This window comes from Prionailurus bengalensis, chromosome E1 (assembly GCF_016509475.1).
Source record: "Prionailurus bengalensis isolate Pbe53 chromosome E1, Fcat_Pben_1.1_paternal_pri, whole genome shotgun sequence".
In the NCBI taxonomy this organism is placed as follows: domain Eukaryota; kingdom Metazoa; phylum Chordata; class Mammalia; order Carnivora; family Felidae; genus Prionailurus; species Prionailurus bengalensis.
The window spans coordinates 58,918,481-58,934,660 of NC_057347.1; the positions used below are offsets into that span (position 1 = coordinate 58,918,481).

Genomic DNA, 16,180 nt, shown 5'->3' on the forward strand with positions numbered 1-16,180 from the left:
GACTCACTCCTTCTGCTAGCCCCCCCCCCCCCCCGTGTGTGTGTGTGTGTGTGTGTGTGTGTGCGGGCGAGCACTCTGGGGGTTTGGGGAGACCGATCAGCCAAGTGGACTATTTTGGTTCCCGGTCGCTTTGTCCCTCGGAACAGCTCACACGCTCTCTGTCCGTCCACAGTCTAGCCTGGTTCGCGAGGGGCGGGGAAGAAAGTTCTTCCCAGTGCCCGGGGTTCCCGCATCACCCACTCCCCGTTACGTGCCCCGGAGGATGCTCTCCACTTGAGTGCAGGGAAGGGGCCCCGGAACCCCAGAAAAGGGGAGGTAGCCAGACGTTGGCCGAGATCCAGTCAGCGGCGATGTCGCAAAGGAGAACAGAGCGGGGCTGTTTGGGAAGAACGAGGGAAGGCCGTCTGGAACCTGGCCCGGCTGTGCCGTGGGGTAGTGCGTCCGCGGGGCACAGAGCAGCGGCGCAGGGGTGAGGGGCGGAACGGGGAGTTCCTCTGCACCCCGAGCCCAGGGCGGGCCTCGCCACGCGGGGACACCGCTTCCCTCTCTCGCACCTACGAACCGGGGCGGCCCCCTCTCCACCCCCGGGCTGTGCCTGCATGTTCCTGAGGGAGAGGGGTCCCTGGGAGGCCCCCTGGGGCAGGTGGAGATGGCATATGCAGGCTTGAGAAAAAAGACACCCCAAGGAGACCACAGTCTTTCTTCACTCTTTACTGTGTAAAAATAAACTCAACAATTCATGTCGTTTCAGCAAGAAAATGAAAAAAAAAAAAAAAAAAAAAAGCAATACCAGTAGAAATAGTGCATTTCCAGAATTGCTGATGGCAGGTGGCAGGTCCCATGGTTTTGACCCATTTGATACCCAAAAGGCTGCAGATCATATGAAAAATGTACAGCTTTGGTTAGCAAATAATGAAAAATTAAGGTACATTGATTTTCTTTCATATTATACAGTATGTACATTATAACAACATCAACCGTAGGGGGGTTTGCTTTTTGGATTTTTTTTTTTTTTTTTTTTTTTTTTTGGCAAGTAAGACAAAATTGGGACTCTAAGTATTGGGCTTTTTTTTTTTTTTTTCCCTCCTCAATGACTTGTTCCCTTTTAACAAGTTGCACTTAAGTCCACTGTGCATGGATGGGATACACTTCCCAACGTTGGTTGTGACTAAATTTACACACTGTGTTTTAAGAGATGAAACCACGGCTGTGCCAGCCACGTTGTTTTGGTTGCCATGAGATCACGAAGGATACTGTCCTCTTTGCGTTAACGTCCGTTGCCCTAGCTGCCTCCACCCCGAGTGGGACGGGTCCTCGCGTCAACAAGTCAGCTCCACGGCAAAGGGTCCGCCGTAAACGGCCAATTTCCATCCCGGTCCCCCCACACGCCTTTGGGCACAGGTGGCCCCTGTCTGGAGCCTCCCGCCAGCCTCTCCCCTCCCCTTCACTGCCCACAAGACACCCCCTTGGTCTCAGGTCCCAGGGCTGGTGACAAAGTGATCTTTGCAGTCTTAGAAAATAAACTGGGAGTCTACAAAAGGAAAAGAAAGCATACAAAATGTATCTCTTTCTTCCAAAATACACGCTTTCAGCCCTACGTTTTGGCGGAGCCTGAAAGTGTTTTCAAGGGAGATATAGGTTGAGTTAATTTATAGGTTTGTCCTTTTCTTTCATAAAAATACTCGTTTGGTAATAAACTTTTTCTTCTACGGTAAGAGAAATAATACTGTGTTATCAAAAGCAGGAAGGCTTACAATTCAAGTGGGATCTAAGCCCCGAGGGCCCGGGGCGCCCCTGGCGGCAGCTCCCCGGCCCCGGACGCCCGGGGTTCTGTGGGACACCAGCTCAGAAGAGCAGACACTGCCTCCGCAGTGCTGGGTTTCTTCCTGTTTTATAAAATGGCTTACCTGAGATAGGTGTGGGTTATTCAGTGCAAGAGGGGGAGCATCGATCAGATTAAGGAGTACATGAAAACTACGTGGGATACATTTGTGCCTGTCAATCGACCTTTCTCGGGGCCAGCAAAGTGCCAAGTGTTAACACAGTGAGGGAGTCGAGGGGCTTGGCACGCGTTCCGGCTGGGGGCGGGGAGGGAGCCAGATGCCAGCCTCCGTCCCTGGCACCGTGGGTGCTTCAGGGGAGGAGGGCGAGGAAGGTGAACGGGGTCAGGAGGCCAGAGGGACGTAGGCATAAGCGTCTGGGGGTATGCTCTGCCCGTCTCTAGTTAGGGCAGAGGATGGCTTGTGGTCCTAAACGGACGGCTCCCACCACGCCCGCGGCGGGGGCAGAAGGTGGTCTGGGGTCCGGCCGATCGGCAGGGGCTGGTGGGAGGTGCTGACAGGAGAGCACCCAGCACCCTCTGGGCCTTTGCCTAAGCAACGGCTCCGAGGTGGCTGAAGTGAGGGGTGGGGCCAATCTGGTCTCGAGGGGTGATTCCAAGCTCTCGCTCTGTCCCAACCATGGGCTCTGTTTAGGCTCCTTGTCAACCTACATGTTAAAAAATACTTCTTGGTGTGTTTGGGGAGTGGGGACGGGGAGAGGGAAACGGATCCCTCCCTTGACCTCCCCCGACACCCGTGGCTTGTTTATCCGGCCATTTTCGGTAGCTACACGGATGGTCACGGAACAATGGGTAGCACTGGGCACACAACACAGAACCAGAAGTCCATGCAGGCAGGGGACACACATCAGACTAAAGGAGCAAGGGACACGCCACCCCAAGGAACATGCAAACGGAGAAGATCCCTGCAGATCCAGAGACGCCACGACCCGACGGGCTGGGACGAAGCACAGGGTTCTCAGAGAAAGCCACTGTTGAGCCACGACACGCAGCGTGGCGCCTGGCCCGCACCCTCCAGACAAGAGCGACGCGCTGCGGAACGGCGACCGGGTGCTGTGGCGACACCACGGGGACACGAACACGGAGACACCAACACAGACACACACAGACGCACGCGGTTCCCGACGCAACACGGACCTGCGTTTAAGGAGACAGGTGTCCCTGAAGGCACACCTGCGCCTCCGGAAGAAATGTCTGCAGCTGTGGATGAGCCAGGCAGTGCGGTAGAATTTCTAGAAAGACTCGCCAGCCTTTTGCTAATTAGACTCCTGGTGACAGAATCCAGGGTGCCCTCAAGGCGTGTGACCCCCAGATGGAACCCAGCAGGGAGCTCACCTCGCCTTGGGTATGATCCGTCTCAGTGTGCTTCTCTCCCTGTCTCTCTCTCTCTCTCTCTCTCAACACACACACACACACACACACACACACACACACACACACACATTTTCTCCCCGCCTCGGAAGGACTAGAAGGAAATGTGTATGTTTGCTTTTCACGGGGGAGAATAAAGTTAAAGGTCTGGACGCTGGTCGTGTCTCAGTGTCACCAGCCGGTGACACGCTGGGGGCTGCTCCAGGACCTGAGCCCTGGAAAGAAGGGAGGCGGGGGTTGGATTCCAGGCCCCAGCGCTGGCTGGCCGTGTCTGAGTCTGGCTCCCCGTGAGAGGCCTCTGGAGGCCCTGCCTCCTCGGAGGACCCTCTGGTCTCCCACGGCCAGAAAGAAGCCAAGACTTCCGGGACTGTGGGAGGGACACTCCTCTCTCAGGGGCACCAGCCGGCAGCCAAAAGAGGGGGACGGATCCCAGCCTCGAAGGGTGCAAGGAGGCGGGCAGACTGGGGGCTGAGGTGCTGTCCTGGGCCGGAGCCAGCAAAGCAGCTTCCCAGGCCCAGCACCGCTGCCCTCGGATGCCAACTGTAAGCTTGCTGGCCGGGCACCGGGGGTGGGGGTGGGGTGCCCGGTTCCCAGGGCCACCCCCCACCTCTGCCCACCCCCTGGAGAGCAAGAGAGAATCCACTCCTAAGACAAAAGAGAAATTCTCTGAGGGGAGGGCCCCGGCCCCGAGCAAACAAGCCACCAGAAGACATTTATTTTGCCGGTGGAGAACTGCGCCCCCGGAAAAGGTTTGCAAACAAAGACAAGCGTGTGTGTTGAAGAAGCCACACGGGCCACCCACGGGGGCCCGTGGGCAGCTACTAGAGTCTTCCGACCAGTCGTGAGATTCTCCCCGCAGCACACAGACCACCTCGCTCGTCCCCACAGACACACACCCGTAGACACACACGCTCTCTCACCTACGTCCACACCGCACCCGCGGGAGCACAAGCAGGCCTGAGGCCCGGGGCGCGGGCTCCTCAGGGTGGGGGGGGCAGCCGGACCTGCTTCCCGGGCACAAGGACAAACCAGGCTGCGTGCGAGCGCGTGCGAGGGGGAGGGCCTGAGTCGCTCCTGGGGAGAGGGAGAGAAGGAGACACAAGACGGGTCGCCACCGCACAAGCAGGGGGGAGGCGGGCGGGCCGGGCCCGAGGGGCGGGAGGCTCGGCCGCCAGGAGCCTCAGTTGATCTGGCGACAGGCTTCGAATGTCCACTTGGTGGCCCCGCCATAGATCTCGATGTGGGACTCGGCCCAGGCGATGACGTTGCCGGAGAGGGCCTTGGTGCTGCAGGTGGCGAGGTTATATACCTCCCCGGGGGTCAGCTTGCGGTCCCAGATGTTGAAATGGGCCAGCTCGCCCACAAACGCCTGGGTGGCATCAAACCCACCACCCAGGGTGTCCTTCAGAGAAGAGCAGACAGTGAGGGTCTCTCGGGGGGGGGGGGGCGTCCCCAGGGGGCACGTCTCCGCGTCTCCCCCACTAGGGGCTCTCGCATCTGCCTCCCATCTCTGGGTCTCCAGCCAGACCTCGGTCCCCTCCCATGGGGTGCCCGGGAAAAGGGACACTACTGGCCACCTCCGCTCGGGATTCAGAGCTTTTTCCGGGGGCGCCTGGACTCTGCCTCCCCCTCGGCCAGTGAGGGGGGTCGGCCGGGGCCGCGCACAACCACGGGGGCCACTGCCGCTCTCCCTGCAGAGCCCCACGGGAGCAGAAGGTCTGGAAGGCCTGGGACCCTCCCCCGTGCCTTCCCTGCGGGTGCCCAAGGGGGAGACCGATCCCTTCCAGGTAATGCATCCCACAACCCTAAGGGCAGGCTTGCTTTCCTGTGCCAGAGACGCAGCTGCGGCCGCCCCACCGAACTTCCCCAGGAGCCCACCCAGAGCGCGCTCTCTGCCCAGTGCTGCCTAACCTGCTTCTCTTGGCTCCCTCTGGGGGTGGGGGAGCCACTCCCCTCTCCAACTCCCTCCCTCCTCGCCCCCCTCCCTTCTCTGCTTCTGGGGCTCCTTCCCCTGCAGCCAGCACCCCCTCCCCAAGGCCAGTACCTGCTCCTGGCCCAGCACCAGCACACCCTGGGGCTTGATGGGGTGATAGGGTGCCAGGTTCTCGCCGTTGCCACCCTGGGTGCCGTCCTGGTAGGCTTCCCAGACCCCGTCCCGGGTGGTCCAGGTGACACAGATGTGATGCCACTTGCCATCATTGATTACAAAGGGCAGCTTGGCCACCTGGGAAGGACGCCACATGCAACATCATGGGTACAGGGACCGGCGATCGATCGAACGTCACTACTTACCAGTTCAACTGCTTCTCTTCCCGTCCCTACGTTGCCAGTAAACACCATTACTGAGCTCTCTCAGCCCCTGCCCCTCTGGGCCTTAGCGCCCGTCAGCCCCATCCCTCCATGGACCTTGGAGTCACACAGGAAATGTGACGATGTGGCAAGGGGCTCCTAAGACCGGTCTGGGTGCGCAATGTCCTCACCCCTCCTGGCCCTCCTCCCTCTTCGCTGGTCCTACAGAACCAGCCCTCGGGAAAGAGCATCCCACCGCTGGGGGTCTCAGCTCACTGCTGCCGCCTGGGCCTCTCCCCCCTCCTGCAACGCCGCCGACTGCCAGACCTGCTGGGTCTACACCCGTGCAGCCTCTGCAGAGGCTCAGACGCCAGGGGGCATGGCACCATGCCTTTAAAGCTCAGGCCAGCCTGCGGCCTGGGGTTTCCCTCCCTCTCTCACATTCCGGAGGGGACAGACGGCGCAGCAGATGCAGCAGACGAGGGAACCTGCCCACCCTTTAACTCGCCCAGAGAGGAACAACCCTTCCTGGTCGAGGCGTCAACAGCAGGGGCTTGGATTCCAATCCCCAGCCTGGGTTTTAGAGATTTACTGCCAATGCTGCCTCAGAGGTGTTGGAAAGCTGGCAGCTCACTCCACAGCTGTACAGGACCAGGATGGAGAAGGCTCCCTGGAGGGAACAGGCGGACTCTCCAGGGCGCTGTGTGCGTCTGGCCTCCTCCCAGCGGTGGGGGCTTGAGCAGGACAGATTGGGGCACCTTGACTCACCGCGGAACATCTATGGTCCTTCCCACAGGAGCAAAGCCAGCCCTGAGGCCAGCTGGGGGAGGAGGACCCAGGGTCTGATCTGCCCTGTGGATCTTCCCCTGCCTTCCCCGGGAAGCCTGGGTCTGAGAAAGTTCCAGCTTCACCCTCTTCCGACTAGGGCCAGGGCGCCCCTCTCCGTTTCCCCCTGTCCTCACCCTCCACCTCCCTCAGTCCTGCCTGGTGGGCACTTCTGTCGGGACCACAGCTGCATCTGTGGCTGTGTCTCTCATGCCCACCACTCCCCCACCCCCACCCCCAGCCCCAGGCACCTGCCCCAGCAGCCAGGCGGGCCTGGGGGCCTCACTGTGCCTTCCTATAAGCCCAGGTGGCTGGAGGGGGCGGGGTTGCTCTACCTTGTCGTTGATGAGGATCTCCATGGGATTGTTGCCCCACTCAATGAGAACCAGCTCGTTGGCCTGGCCAGGCACGGCGTAGGAGAAGGGGGTGCCCACCCCGGGCGCGGCGCTGGACTTAAGCCACATGCACACCGTGAAGGCGTACATCTCCGGCAGGCTCTTCTTCACCTTGGCGTACATGTAGTTGGTCCGCAGTGGGAATGTGAGCTGGAATTTGTCTCCAGGACGGTTGTCCTTCTGACCTGGGAAGGACAGGATGCAGTCCCTTCATCTGTCTGCACCTCAAAGCACTCCTCCGGGTCTGAAAATCATTCTGTGCTCCCCTCCACCCCCAACCCAAGCTCAGGAAAGCAGACACGACTGTCTCCATTCTATAGATGCTGGGGTGGGGGTGGGGGTGGGGGGGGGCAAGTGCTTTGCCTGAGGGCACGGGGCCAGAACAAAAGAGCTGACCTCAGATCTCCGCACTCCTTGGTCTGGCTCCCACGTCCTGCCTCTGGGGAAGCCGGATGGGGGTGTGAGGGGGGACTTGGCGGGCTGCACGGTGGGCATGGCTCAGTGCACTCCCGGTAAACTGGCCCTTGATGTGTGGCCACAGAGGGAGGTCTCCTCCAGCCTGAAGGAGGCTAGCTCCCCCAGAGCAGCCCCTGCGGCCAGCCGCCCCGATTCCAGGATGCAGGCTGCCGGCGGGTGTTCACAAACGCCTCTTGGATTCCCACCCGAGACAGCCAGGCCCCTGGTGCCCAGGACACTCCCCTTGAGGCCAGCACATGCTGCAGTCCCTGGCCACTCATCGGACCCAATCAACCGGCCCTGAGAAGTCTGGCTATTTCCAGAATCCCATCTACCCCACAGGAGGAAAAGCGGTCCTTCTAAGGTTCTTCTGGCAACACTGCCCGGAGTCCTGCAGACAGGGCAGGGCACCAGGGAGTCAGGGCCCCCCACCCCCAAAGTGACTGCTTTGAGGACTATGCCATTCATTCTCCGGGAGAGCTTCCTGTGTGTTTCCTGAAAACTCAGGCTCCCGGCCTGATAGCTTCCCTTTCCACAACAGCCACCAGCTCCCAGCCTGCCAGTGATGTCTCGGGGAATGCTCGTCTGCCCCCCTCCCAACCCACACACACACGCTGTAGCTGTGGCCCTGGATATGGTGTGACTGACTCCAGGCAAAACATTCCAACCCAGCAGTGGGCACAGGCACCAGGCTCAGAGCCAGGAACACGCACACCTGCCAGCTCCTGGGTGTGCTCCGGGGCCTGCCAGGCAGTCCAGAACTAAACCGGCCCCCAGGCCAAGAATTATTTCTAGAAGGCATCCTGCTGGGCCAGCAACCCCCCATCCAAGTCAGTTACCAGGGAATAGGAGAGCTGGCCCCTCAGTGCTCCCCCGACCATCCCCGGCTTGCACGCCCCCCCCCCCCCAAGCAGAACCAGCCCCTGGCTTCTCTAGGGGATGTTTTTCATTCCCCCCAATCTCCCCTCCTTCCCTCCCCCTCCCTCCCCCGTCCCTCCTTCCCCTGATCTGTTTTTCAGTTACATAACGTGCCTTAAGACGGCACTGTTTAAATCCATCCGGCACATTTTGTGGTCCAAGAAGGGTCACGTGGCCCTGCTCCAAGCCCAGGAACGCCCCCCCCCCCCTTTTACAACCTTGTTTGATTTCTGTGACTTCAAGGCTGAGCCCAGCTCATCTGTGAGCCCTGGGGTGCAGCTGGGGCTGGCCAGAGTTGGTGACCCAGGAACCAACTGGGTCTTGCAAGATTCCAGGGCTTGGATTACTCAGAAGATAAAACCATGGGGAGGGGGCTCACCGGAAGGGGGGGACCCGGAGATCCCCACAGGACACCGGGGCCGGGGGTGGGGGGGAGGCGATGAGCTGGGAGACAACCTACTCAGGGCCCAAATCTGCTGGGAACCAGGGGACCCTTCCCCGGCCCACACCCCACTCTCTCTACCGGGGATGGGGACCAGCTGGAGCCCGGCTTTCTTACCAGGGAGGGCTTGGGAGCACCACAACTGCGGTGCAAACTTACTGAACATTAAACAAATCAGACTTGGAAAAATCCTCCCAGTGTGTGTGTGTGTGTGTGTGTGTGTGTGTGGACGGGGGGTGCTGCCGACACCAACCAATCCCTTTCTCACTCTGCTTCTGTTGCCTCCATATGTCCCCAGCCCAGGGGGCCCCCGGCGCCACCAGGAACATGGGCTGGAAACGCAAAACCTAGAGCAGGGACTCAGGAAGCGGCAAGGGGGCTGGAGAGGCTGAGAAGCTTTGGGCTTTTCAGCCTGGAGCTGAGCTGGGCAGGAGGCCAGGACCTGAGGCAGGGTCCCCATGGCCCAGGGAGCCTGGCGGGCAGCAGGTCGCTCCACCCCCCACTACCTCCAGCCCGGTACCTTTCTCCAGCTCGCTGATCCGCTGGTGCAGGGAGGTCAGGGCGCTCTCGATCTTGACTCTCTCCTCCGTGTCGTTCCTGGGGCCACCCTTTCCCTCCTCCAGAGTGTTCACCCGAGACAGCACCTGCCTCTCCAGGTCATCGATCTTGCTCTGCAGCAGATCCTTGAGGCTGTTGGTCTGGCTGGAGGAATTGAGCCGGCTGTACTGCTGCGGGGGTGCGAGGGCAGGGGGAAACCACATCGTTACGCGTGGAGCGGGGACCGTGCCGGGAGGCCCGCGGCGAGGTCCCCTCGGGGCGAATGCGGGGGCGGCCTGGCGGGGAGCTCGGGCGAGTGGCCGCTGTCTGCGGGGCCCCTCAGGCTCCGCGCAGCCCCGGTGGGGCACGGGTGCCCGGCCGAGGCGGGGCCGGCGGCGGGGGGGGGGGGTGGTGGTGGATGTCGGGCCGGGTCGGGAGTGGGGGTGGGGCAGGGCAGAGGGGCGCACGAGCCGGGGTGGGGGGGGGCGGGGAACGCGGCGCGCGCAGACCTCCAGGTTCTCCAGGCGGGTTTTGAGCGACTGCAAAGTTTGCCCGAGTTGGCTGAGCGTCTCGGCGGCCGGCGTCCGGGACAGGTCGCCCATGGTGTTCTTGCCCGAGCCCGGCTGCTTGCGGCCGCCGCCGCCGCCGCCGCCGGCCCGGGCCTCGCCGGTGCCCGCGTCCAGCGTGCTCTGGCTCTCGCAGCGGCCCAGCTTGGTGGTCAGCTCGCGGATGGTCTCCTTCTGGCTCAGGATGGTCTCCTTCTGCTGCAGCACGGTCTCGCGGAGCTGCAGCACGTTGCTCCGGAGCTCCTCGGCGCCGCCGGCGGCCACGGACGCGGCGCACATGTCGGCGTCCACGGGCACCGAGGTGCAGATGAAGCGCGTCGGCCCGAAATCCTGGGCCGCGCCGCCCAGGAGGCAGAGGGCGAGCAGCGCACAGGTGCGCGCGGCGCGGCCGGCCGGCATGGCTGCGGGCGCTGGGGGCTCGGCTCGGCGGGGCTCGGCGGGCGGCCCGCGCTCTGGGCGCCGCGCTGCTGGGCCGCGCAGTCCTCACCGCCGCGCTGCCCGGCCCTCACTGCCGCCCGCGCTGCGGAGCCCGCGCCTTTTATGCCGCCGCGGGAGGGGCCTCGGCGCTGCCGACGTCAGCGGGGGAGGAATCCCGCTTTAATTGTCTGCGGCCCGGCCCGCGGCGCGGCGGGGGTCTTTGGGGCGCGCGTGGGGGCTGAGCCTCCCCCGGCCTCCTCCCCCGCCCCCTCCCCCCGCCCGGCGGGTGCTGCTTCCGCGGAGGCTGGGAGAGCCCCGGGCCGGGGCGGGGGGGGGGGGGGCGGGGGGGGTGCGGCCTGGGACTATGGGATGGGCCACCTGCAAGATGTCCCCAAATTTCCGACGGGGCTGCGGGCGGGTGGGAGCCCACGGCCGGCCCGGGAGACAGGATTCGGTTCAACGCGCTTGGCGGCACAGAACACCCTGGGGGGAGGCGGGGAGGGGGGGTGGCTCGGGCCGGGTCCCCAGGGACTCAATCCGTCTACACCCGGTGCCGAGCGAGGAGCGCTGGGAAGCGGATCCTCGCGGCGCGCCTAAGTCCAGAGAGGGGGTTTCCGGGATGCCCGTGTGGGGTTGGAAAGCCGCTCTACACCCTGGGTCTGGGGACCCGCGCTCCCGCCCCCTCCCACAGGCCCCGGGTTTGGGGGACCCGGCAACGCTGTCCTGGGGGACGGCAGCACAGCACCCCCCCACCCCCCCGCCCCGGATGGAGCCCTAGCGGATCGGGGCTTTCCTGCCAGCGGAGCCGGCCCGATTCCGGGCAGAAGGCGCCGCCGGGGCTGGACGCTCCCTGCAGCCCCGGGGGAGGCGCTGGGCCCGCGGCCCTTCCGAGGGGGGCCGGGCGGGCGGACCCTTCCGCGCTCCCGGGGCGCCCGCCCGTCGCGGAGGCGCGCGTGCACGGCCGTGTGTGTCCGTGTGCGCGTCCGTGTGTGTCCGTGCGCGTGTTGGGCGTTCGGGACTCCGTGAGCCCCAGCTCGACCCGTTTCTCGGCGGATGGCAGGTAGGGAGGGGTCCCGGGGGCCTCGGCGGGGAGGTCGCCGGAGTGGAGCCCCACGAGACGGCACTTTACTCGGGGCCGCCTCCCTCGCCCCTCCCCCCACCCGCACCTGTTTTCCCGTCCGGGTTCGGACGCCGGGTGCGGGGCCCGGGACAAGCCCGAGCCCCTGGCGCGGCCGAGGCGCTCGGGGACAAACGCTCTCTGGAGGGCGCCGGGGTCCGAGCCCCCACTGTGCGGAGGAGGAAACTGAGGCGCCAGGACCCCGAGGGCGGGCCCCAGGTGACGGCACGCGCCCAGGCTACACCCGCGGTGGAGGCGGCCCGGCTGACGCTCCCTCCGCACATCCCCACCCCCAGTCGGGGCGCTGCACTGGCGGTCCCCAGCAGGTCCCCCCCCCCCCCGGGGACCCACCGGCAGCTGCGGGGTGCGGGCGCCGGGCCGCCGCCCCGCGGGTACGAGGAGCAGCCGGCTTTCTCGAGACCTTTTTGAGGAACCACGTTCTTCTCCGTGCCTTTCGGCCGCCGCGTCCCACCCGTGCCCCGGGCGCCCCACCGCCTGCGTTCTTTCAGAGCCTCAGCCCTGAACCCTCCCGGAGCCCGCGCGTCCTTCGGCCTCCGCTTCCCGGCGCCAGAGGGACCCCGCGGGCCGCACGCGGCGGTCCTGCGCTCCGAGCCCCGCGGCCCCGGGGGGGGGGGGGTGTGCGGGCTTCTGGCCCCGGCGCCCAGGTCGCGGGAGGGGGCTAGCCACCGGCGCCCCCGCGGTCCTGAGGATCTCCCCAGGCTGGAAGGCGACTCGGGAGGAACTCCCCGCGCGGGGTCCCCGGGGGCGAGGCTGTCCCGGGCCGGGAGGGAGGGCGCGCCGCAGCGAGCGGGTGGGCGCGGGAGAAGGGCCTGGCGGGGCCCGGGGCAGTCCGCGTGGACGGAGCCGGAACCCACGTCCGGCCTCGCGTCCTGAGCCGCCGGGGTGGCCGGGCTTACGCGAGCGCAAGGTGGGGGGCCTGGACCATCACCAGCCGGAGAGGAGACCCCGGGCACCTGGCCACCCCCGCCAGCCCTCCGAGACTGGAGTAGGGGGCCTCAGAGGGGGAGGAGGGGCTCTGGGGCAGTGTCCAGGGGCAGCGAGAGGGAGGTGTGGAGCCCCGCGGCGAGGGGACGGCGGTCTCCGGCCGGGACCCTTTGGCCGGCGACCTCTGCAGCGCTCTGTCCACCCGGAAGCGCTATGAGGGACCCCTGCGCAGACAGGCCAGCCCTGCTCAGACAGGTGGGCGGAGGGCCTTCTTTCGATCTCTCTGCTTTCTTTCGATCCACTTAGCACGACTCAAGACCTTGGGCAGGGGAGGATTCAAACCTGATCGCGTCTGCGGCTTCCTCTCCCTCCCCAGTGCTCAGAGGCATCCAAGATCCCTGGGGCCACCTGCCCAAAACCCTCAGAGAAGGAGCCTCGAGATGCCTAACTGGCTGGTGGGAAGGTCCGCGGAGGCAGGGGCACCTTCCTCTGTGGACCCGCGGTCCCCCCACCGCCCACGCCTGGCCAGGGTTCCACATCCCAGAACCGCAGAGGGCATCCCGGAAGTGGAAACCCTGGCGGCAGGGCCGGGAAGAGAGGCGTCTACCCGGATCACACGACATTCCCACCATAAGGGTGTAACAGATGTAGGTAACCCCAAAGATGTAGACAATAGTAAAATGTAAGAAAAAGCATTAGAAGCTGATGAGTTCTGAGTAGGCACTACCTTTATTTGCAATATAGTGTATTTAACAATAAGTTTGTGTAACTTAAATCTTAATGATGGCCCCATTTAACAATCCGCTTGCAAATCCCTGAAAACAAAGCAATGAGTGGGTGCCAGCAGCTCCGCGCACCCCTGGTGGGAACAGTAGCCGATGGCGTGGTCTCCTGGGCCTGTCCTCTCCCTGGCGCAAGGCCATGAGCTGGTCTAGGACCTCAGCCCAGGACCACTGGGTGGACACCGAGAGGGTCCCCCGAAGATGCTGAAAACACCAGGACAGGGACACACGGCCTGTCCGGAATTCAGGTCCACCTTGCCTCTTGAAATGGCTACCCCGGAAGTGGGCAGGCTGGGGAGCAGAGGGGTGGGGTGGGCTCAGCTGGGACCCCCATCCGGGAAGAGAAGGAGGCAGGAGTCCTTGCTTCGGGACCCCAGCTCCGGGGCACAGGTCCGTGTTCCCTGGAGGACATGGGGGGGGGGGGGGGGGCGGTTGCACAGTGAGCTGGTGTCTCAGCCAGGATGGGAGGACACTTTGCATAGGGGCTGGCATCTTAAACATGGGGGGGACACCTCCGGCAATGCTCCCAACTTGCTCTTTGCGTCTGTGTCTGTGTTTTCAGCAGCCCCTGTGGTGCTGGCTGGGATCTGTTTCTCGATCGGTGCTCACCTCGTGACAGCTCATTGGGCACGTGCGGCTTGTGCACTCTTCTGTTTGTGGTTCTGCACCTCACGGGAGGTGGCACCCACGGGTTGTCCCTGGAGCAGAGGGGATGGGCTTCTGGCTGCCCCCAGGTGAGGGCCAGTGGGACCTTTGGTAGTCAGACCTTCGGAACAGAGCCAGGCCACGAGATCCCCCACCTTGCCCCGTGAGATGGCTCTGGGCTCCGAGGAGGGAGTGTGGGCCAGCTCGGTCAGCAGCAAGCCCCGTGGGGCGTCAGTGGACTAGCTTTCCAGACAGACTCCGCCTCCCCACTCTGGTGTGACAGGGGCAGGTCCCTGCGGCCCAGTTCTGCTGGGGGACAGGCTCTACCCACGCGGTTCCTTCTCCCCTCTTCCCCACCTGCCGTAATAACCCTATCTCACAAACAAGAAGCTGTCCCTGTGCGGGGGCGCCTGGGGGGCTCGGTTGGTCAAGGGTCCGGCTCTAGATTTCAGCTCAAGTCATGATCTCACAGTTCGTGGGATTGAGCACCCCGTCGGGCTCTGTGCTGACAGCTCAGAGCCTGCCCGGAGTTCTCTCTCTCTGTCCCTCTTTCTACCCCTCCTCTGCTGGTGTGCGTTCTCTCCCTCAGAATAAATAAACACATAAAAAATTAAAAAAAAAAAAAAGAAAACTGTCCTTTTGCAAAGCCCTCTGTCCACATTCATTCAGTTGCCTGTAAGGCATGGCCAGGCTACTGTCCTCACTTGACAGATGAGGAAGCCGAGGGAGGCCCAGAGAAGCCCAGGGCTGTGCATGTCCGGTGAAGGCATTGGTGAGGGGCAAGCCCTGACCTCCACACTGCCCCCTCTCCCCCCATCCCCCCACCCCCAAGTCCCGGGGGAGCCCTGAGCAGCACGGGAAAGAGCCCTCTGATGGATGGGACCCGGTGGCAGTGAGAGGTGTGAGGAGGGACAGAGGCCCATGTTGTCCACACCCAGTGGTGGAGGGAGATCAGGCCAGGTCCATAGAACCTGGGCTCCGGGCTTCTCACCTGCCGCCCTGGGAAGAGACGCAGCCCCTGCTTCACCACAGGGGTCCCAGATTCACGTCTGTTGGGCCAATACAACCAAACTCTCAGTGGCCATGGCAGGGGCTCCCCAATCATGGACAGTGGTCATCAGCGTGGGACAGCAGGGTCCCTGCTGACCTCCAGACGCCCTCCTCCAGCTGGCGTTCCCTCTGAGCCCTTCCCTCCTCCGAGCCGCCCAGTCTGGCTGGGGACAAAGCCCTGGGTGGTCTCCCTCCCTGCCCTGCCCTGCCCTCCCCTGGGGCCCAGCACGGGGGGGGGGGGCAGTGGTGACCAACTGGTAGGGGCCCCAGTGAATGGGAGTTTTATAAAAGGCAGAAACGTGAGCCCTCTTCGGGAAGGTTCCCCTCACTTTTCTCCGAGCAGGAGTTTCTGGTGCCAGGCAGAATCGTGGGCATGGAGTACAGTGTAAATATTCATAAAGTTTGCTCTCAGTTCAGCAAATATTTCCAGAGCATCTACTGAGGTGCAGGCCCGGTGCCGGGCTACAGGGGACCGATACGCTGTTCTGTGTCCCAGAGAGCATTCGTCTCTCAGGTGACACAGGTATAAATGCACCCCCAGTGTGGCAGGTGTGTGCCGTGGGGACAAGAGGACCCCCCCCAAGCCATGGCAGATGGGTGGGTCGAGGTTCAGCAGTCACGAGGGTCTCCTAAGGATGTGCCACCAGAGAGGGGTCTCGAGGAGTGAGTGAGGAAGGACGGGGCTAGCATAACCGGTGCTGGGGTGAAGGGGGCACCTCGTGGAGGGAGGGGACACCCTTCGTCTTTGACAGTAAAGTGCAGAGCAGAGGCCTGAGGAGGTGTGGCTGGCACATGGCAGAGGGCTTGCAAGCTCGGGCTGGGACAATGAGGTGTGACTACAGTCCTAAGTGCGAGAGATCCTACCTGGGGACACCTCCGTGGGGGGCAGATTGTGGGGGAGCAGGGCCTGCCGAAGAGGCTGGCTCAGAGGCTGCTGCTGGAAGTGACAGGGAGGGGACGGCGATCATGGCAGGAGAGGCAAGAGTGGGGAGAGAAAGATTGATTCGAGAACATTTCCAGAGATTAAGTCGTCAGGACTTGGTGGTGACCTGGGTCGAGGAGCGGAGCAGGCCTGACTCCCCACCCTTCCCTTGTGGGACGGGCGGGGGGGGGGGGGAGGGTTGGTGGCCCTGGGGACAGGAAGGTCCTGAGGGAGGGAGACACTGCCCATGCACACTGGGACACATCTCCGCCAGCCAGGAGGAGATTGAGGTGATGAGGTCCAGGCACTTGTCCCAGAACCCAGCCCTTAATGGGCTCTTCAGTGTGTCCGGGAGGGGCCTGGCACCCTCGGGATGGCTGACGGGATGGCGGGGAGATGGCCCAGGGAGGGGGTGGGAAACAGGGGAGGATGGGGAGCGCCCCCCACTCCAATATTCAAGGGACCATTCTATAGGATTTCTGAACTCTGGGTGCTGGGCTCTCGGCAACGCATGTGGCAATGTCCAGCGTCATCATGCCCCCTGCCCCCCCTTCTGTGCCCTCTGGAAGCCAGTAAGTGTGAAGGCCGGGTCTGGGCCGGGCCCGGAGCCCCCACCCCGCCCACACCCGTGTGCGTGAACTCGGTTCGCTCCCCCAAGCCGGC

The 16,180-nt window shown here is 63.6% G+C and overlaps 1 protein-coding gene across 1 annotated transcript; it reads right to left on the reverse strand.

Moving 5' to 3' along the window:
• Nucleotides 1–695: 695 nt before the first annotated feature.
• On the reverse strand, nucleotides 696–10,151 carry NPTX1 (neuronal pentraxin 1). Its single transcript, XM_043585769.1, has 5 exons — nucleotides 9,583–10,151; nucleotides 9,057–9,264; nucleotides 6,661–6,905; nucleotides 5,256–5,435; nucleotides 696–4,613 (listed from the first exon to the last, which is right to left on the reverse strand). The coding sequence occupies exons 1-5, from the start codon at nucleotides 10,036–10,038 to the stop codon at nucleotides 4,392–4,394; spliced, it is 1,311 nt and encodes a 436-aa protein (XP_043441704.1). The 5' UTR covers nucleotides 10,039–10,151; the 3' UTR covers nucleotides 696–4,391.
• Between the last annotated feature and the right edge of the window lie 6,029 nt (nucleotides 10,152–16,180).

What these genes read in the sequence shown, in the direction of transcription:
- NPTX1 (XM_043585769.1), bottom strand. Translation starts at nt 10,038, where the DNA reads ATGCCGGCCGGCCGCGCCGCGCGCACCTGTGCGCTGCTCGCCCTCTGC. An exon ending in AGATCCTCATCAACGACAAG is followed by an intron (nt 5,436 to 6,660) that starts GTAGAGCAACCC and finishes CGTCCTTCCCAG; the next exon opens with GTGGCCAAGCTGCCCTTTGT. An exon ending in TGGTGCTGGGCCAGGAGCAG is followed by an intron (nt 4,614 to 5,255) that starts GTACTGGCCTTG and finishes TCTTCTCTGAAG; the next exon opens with GACACCCTGGGTGGTGGGTT.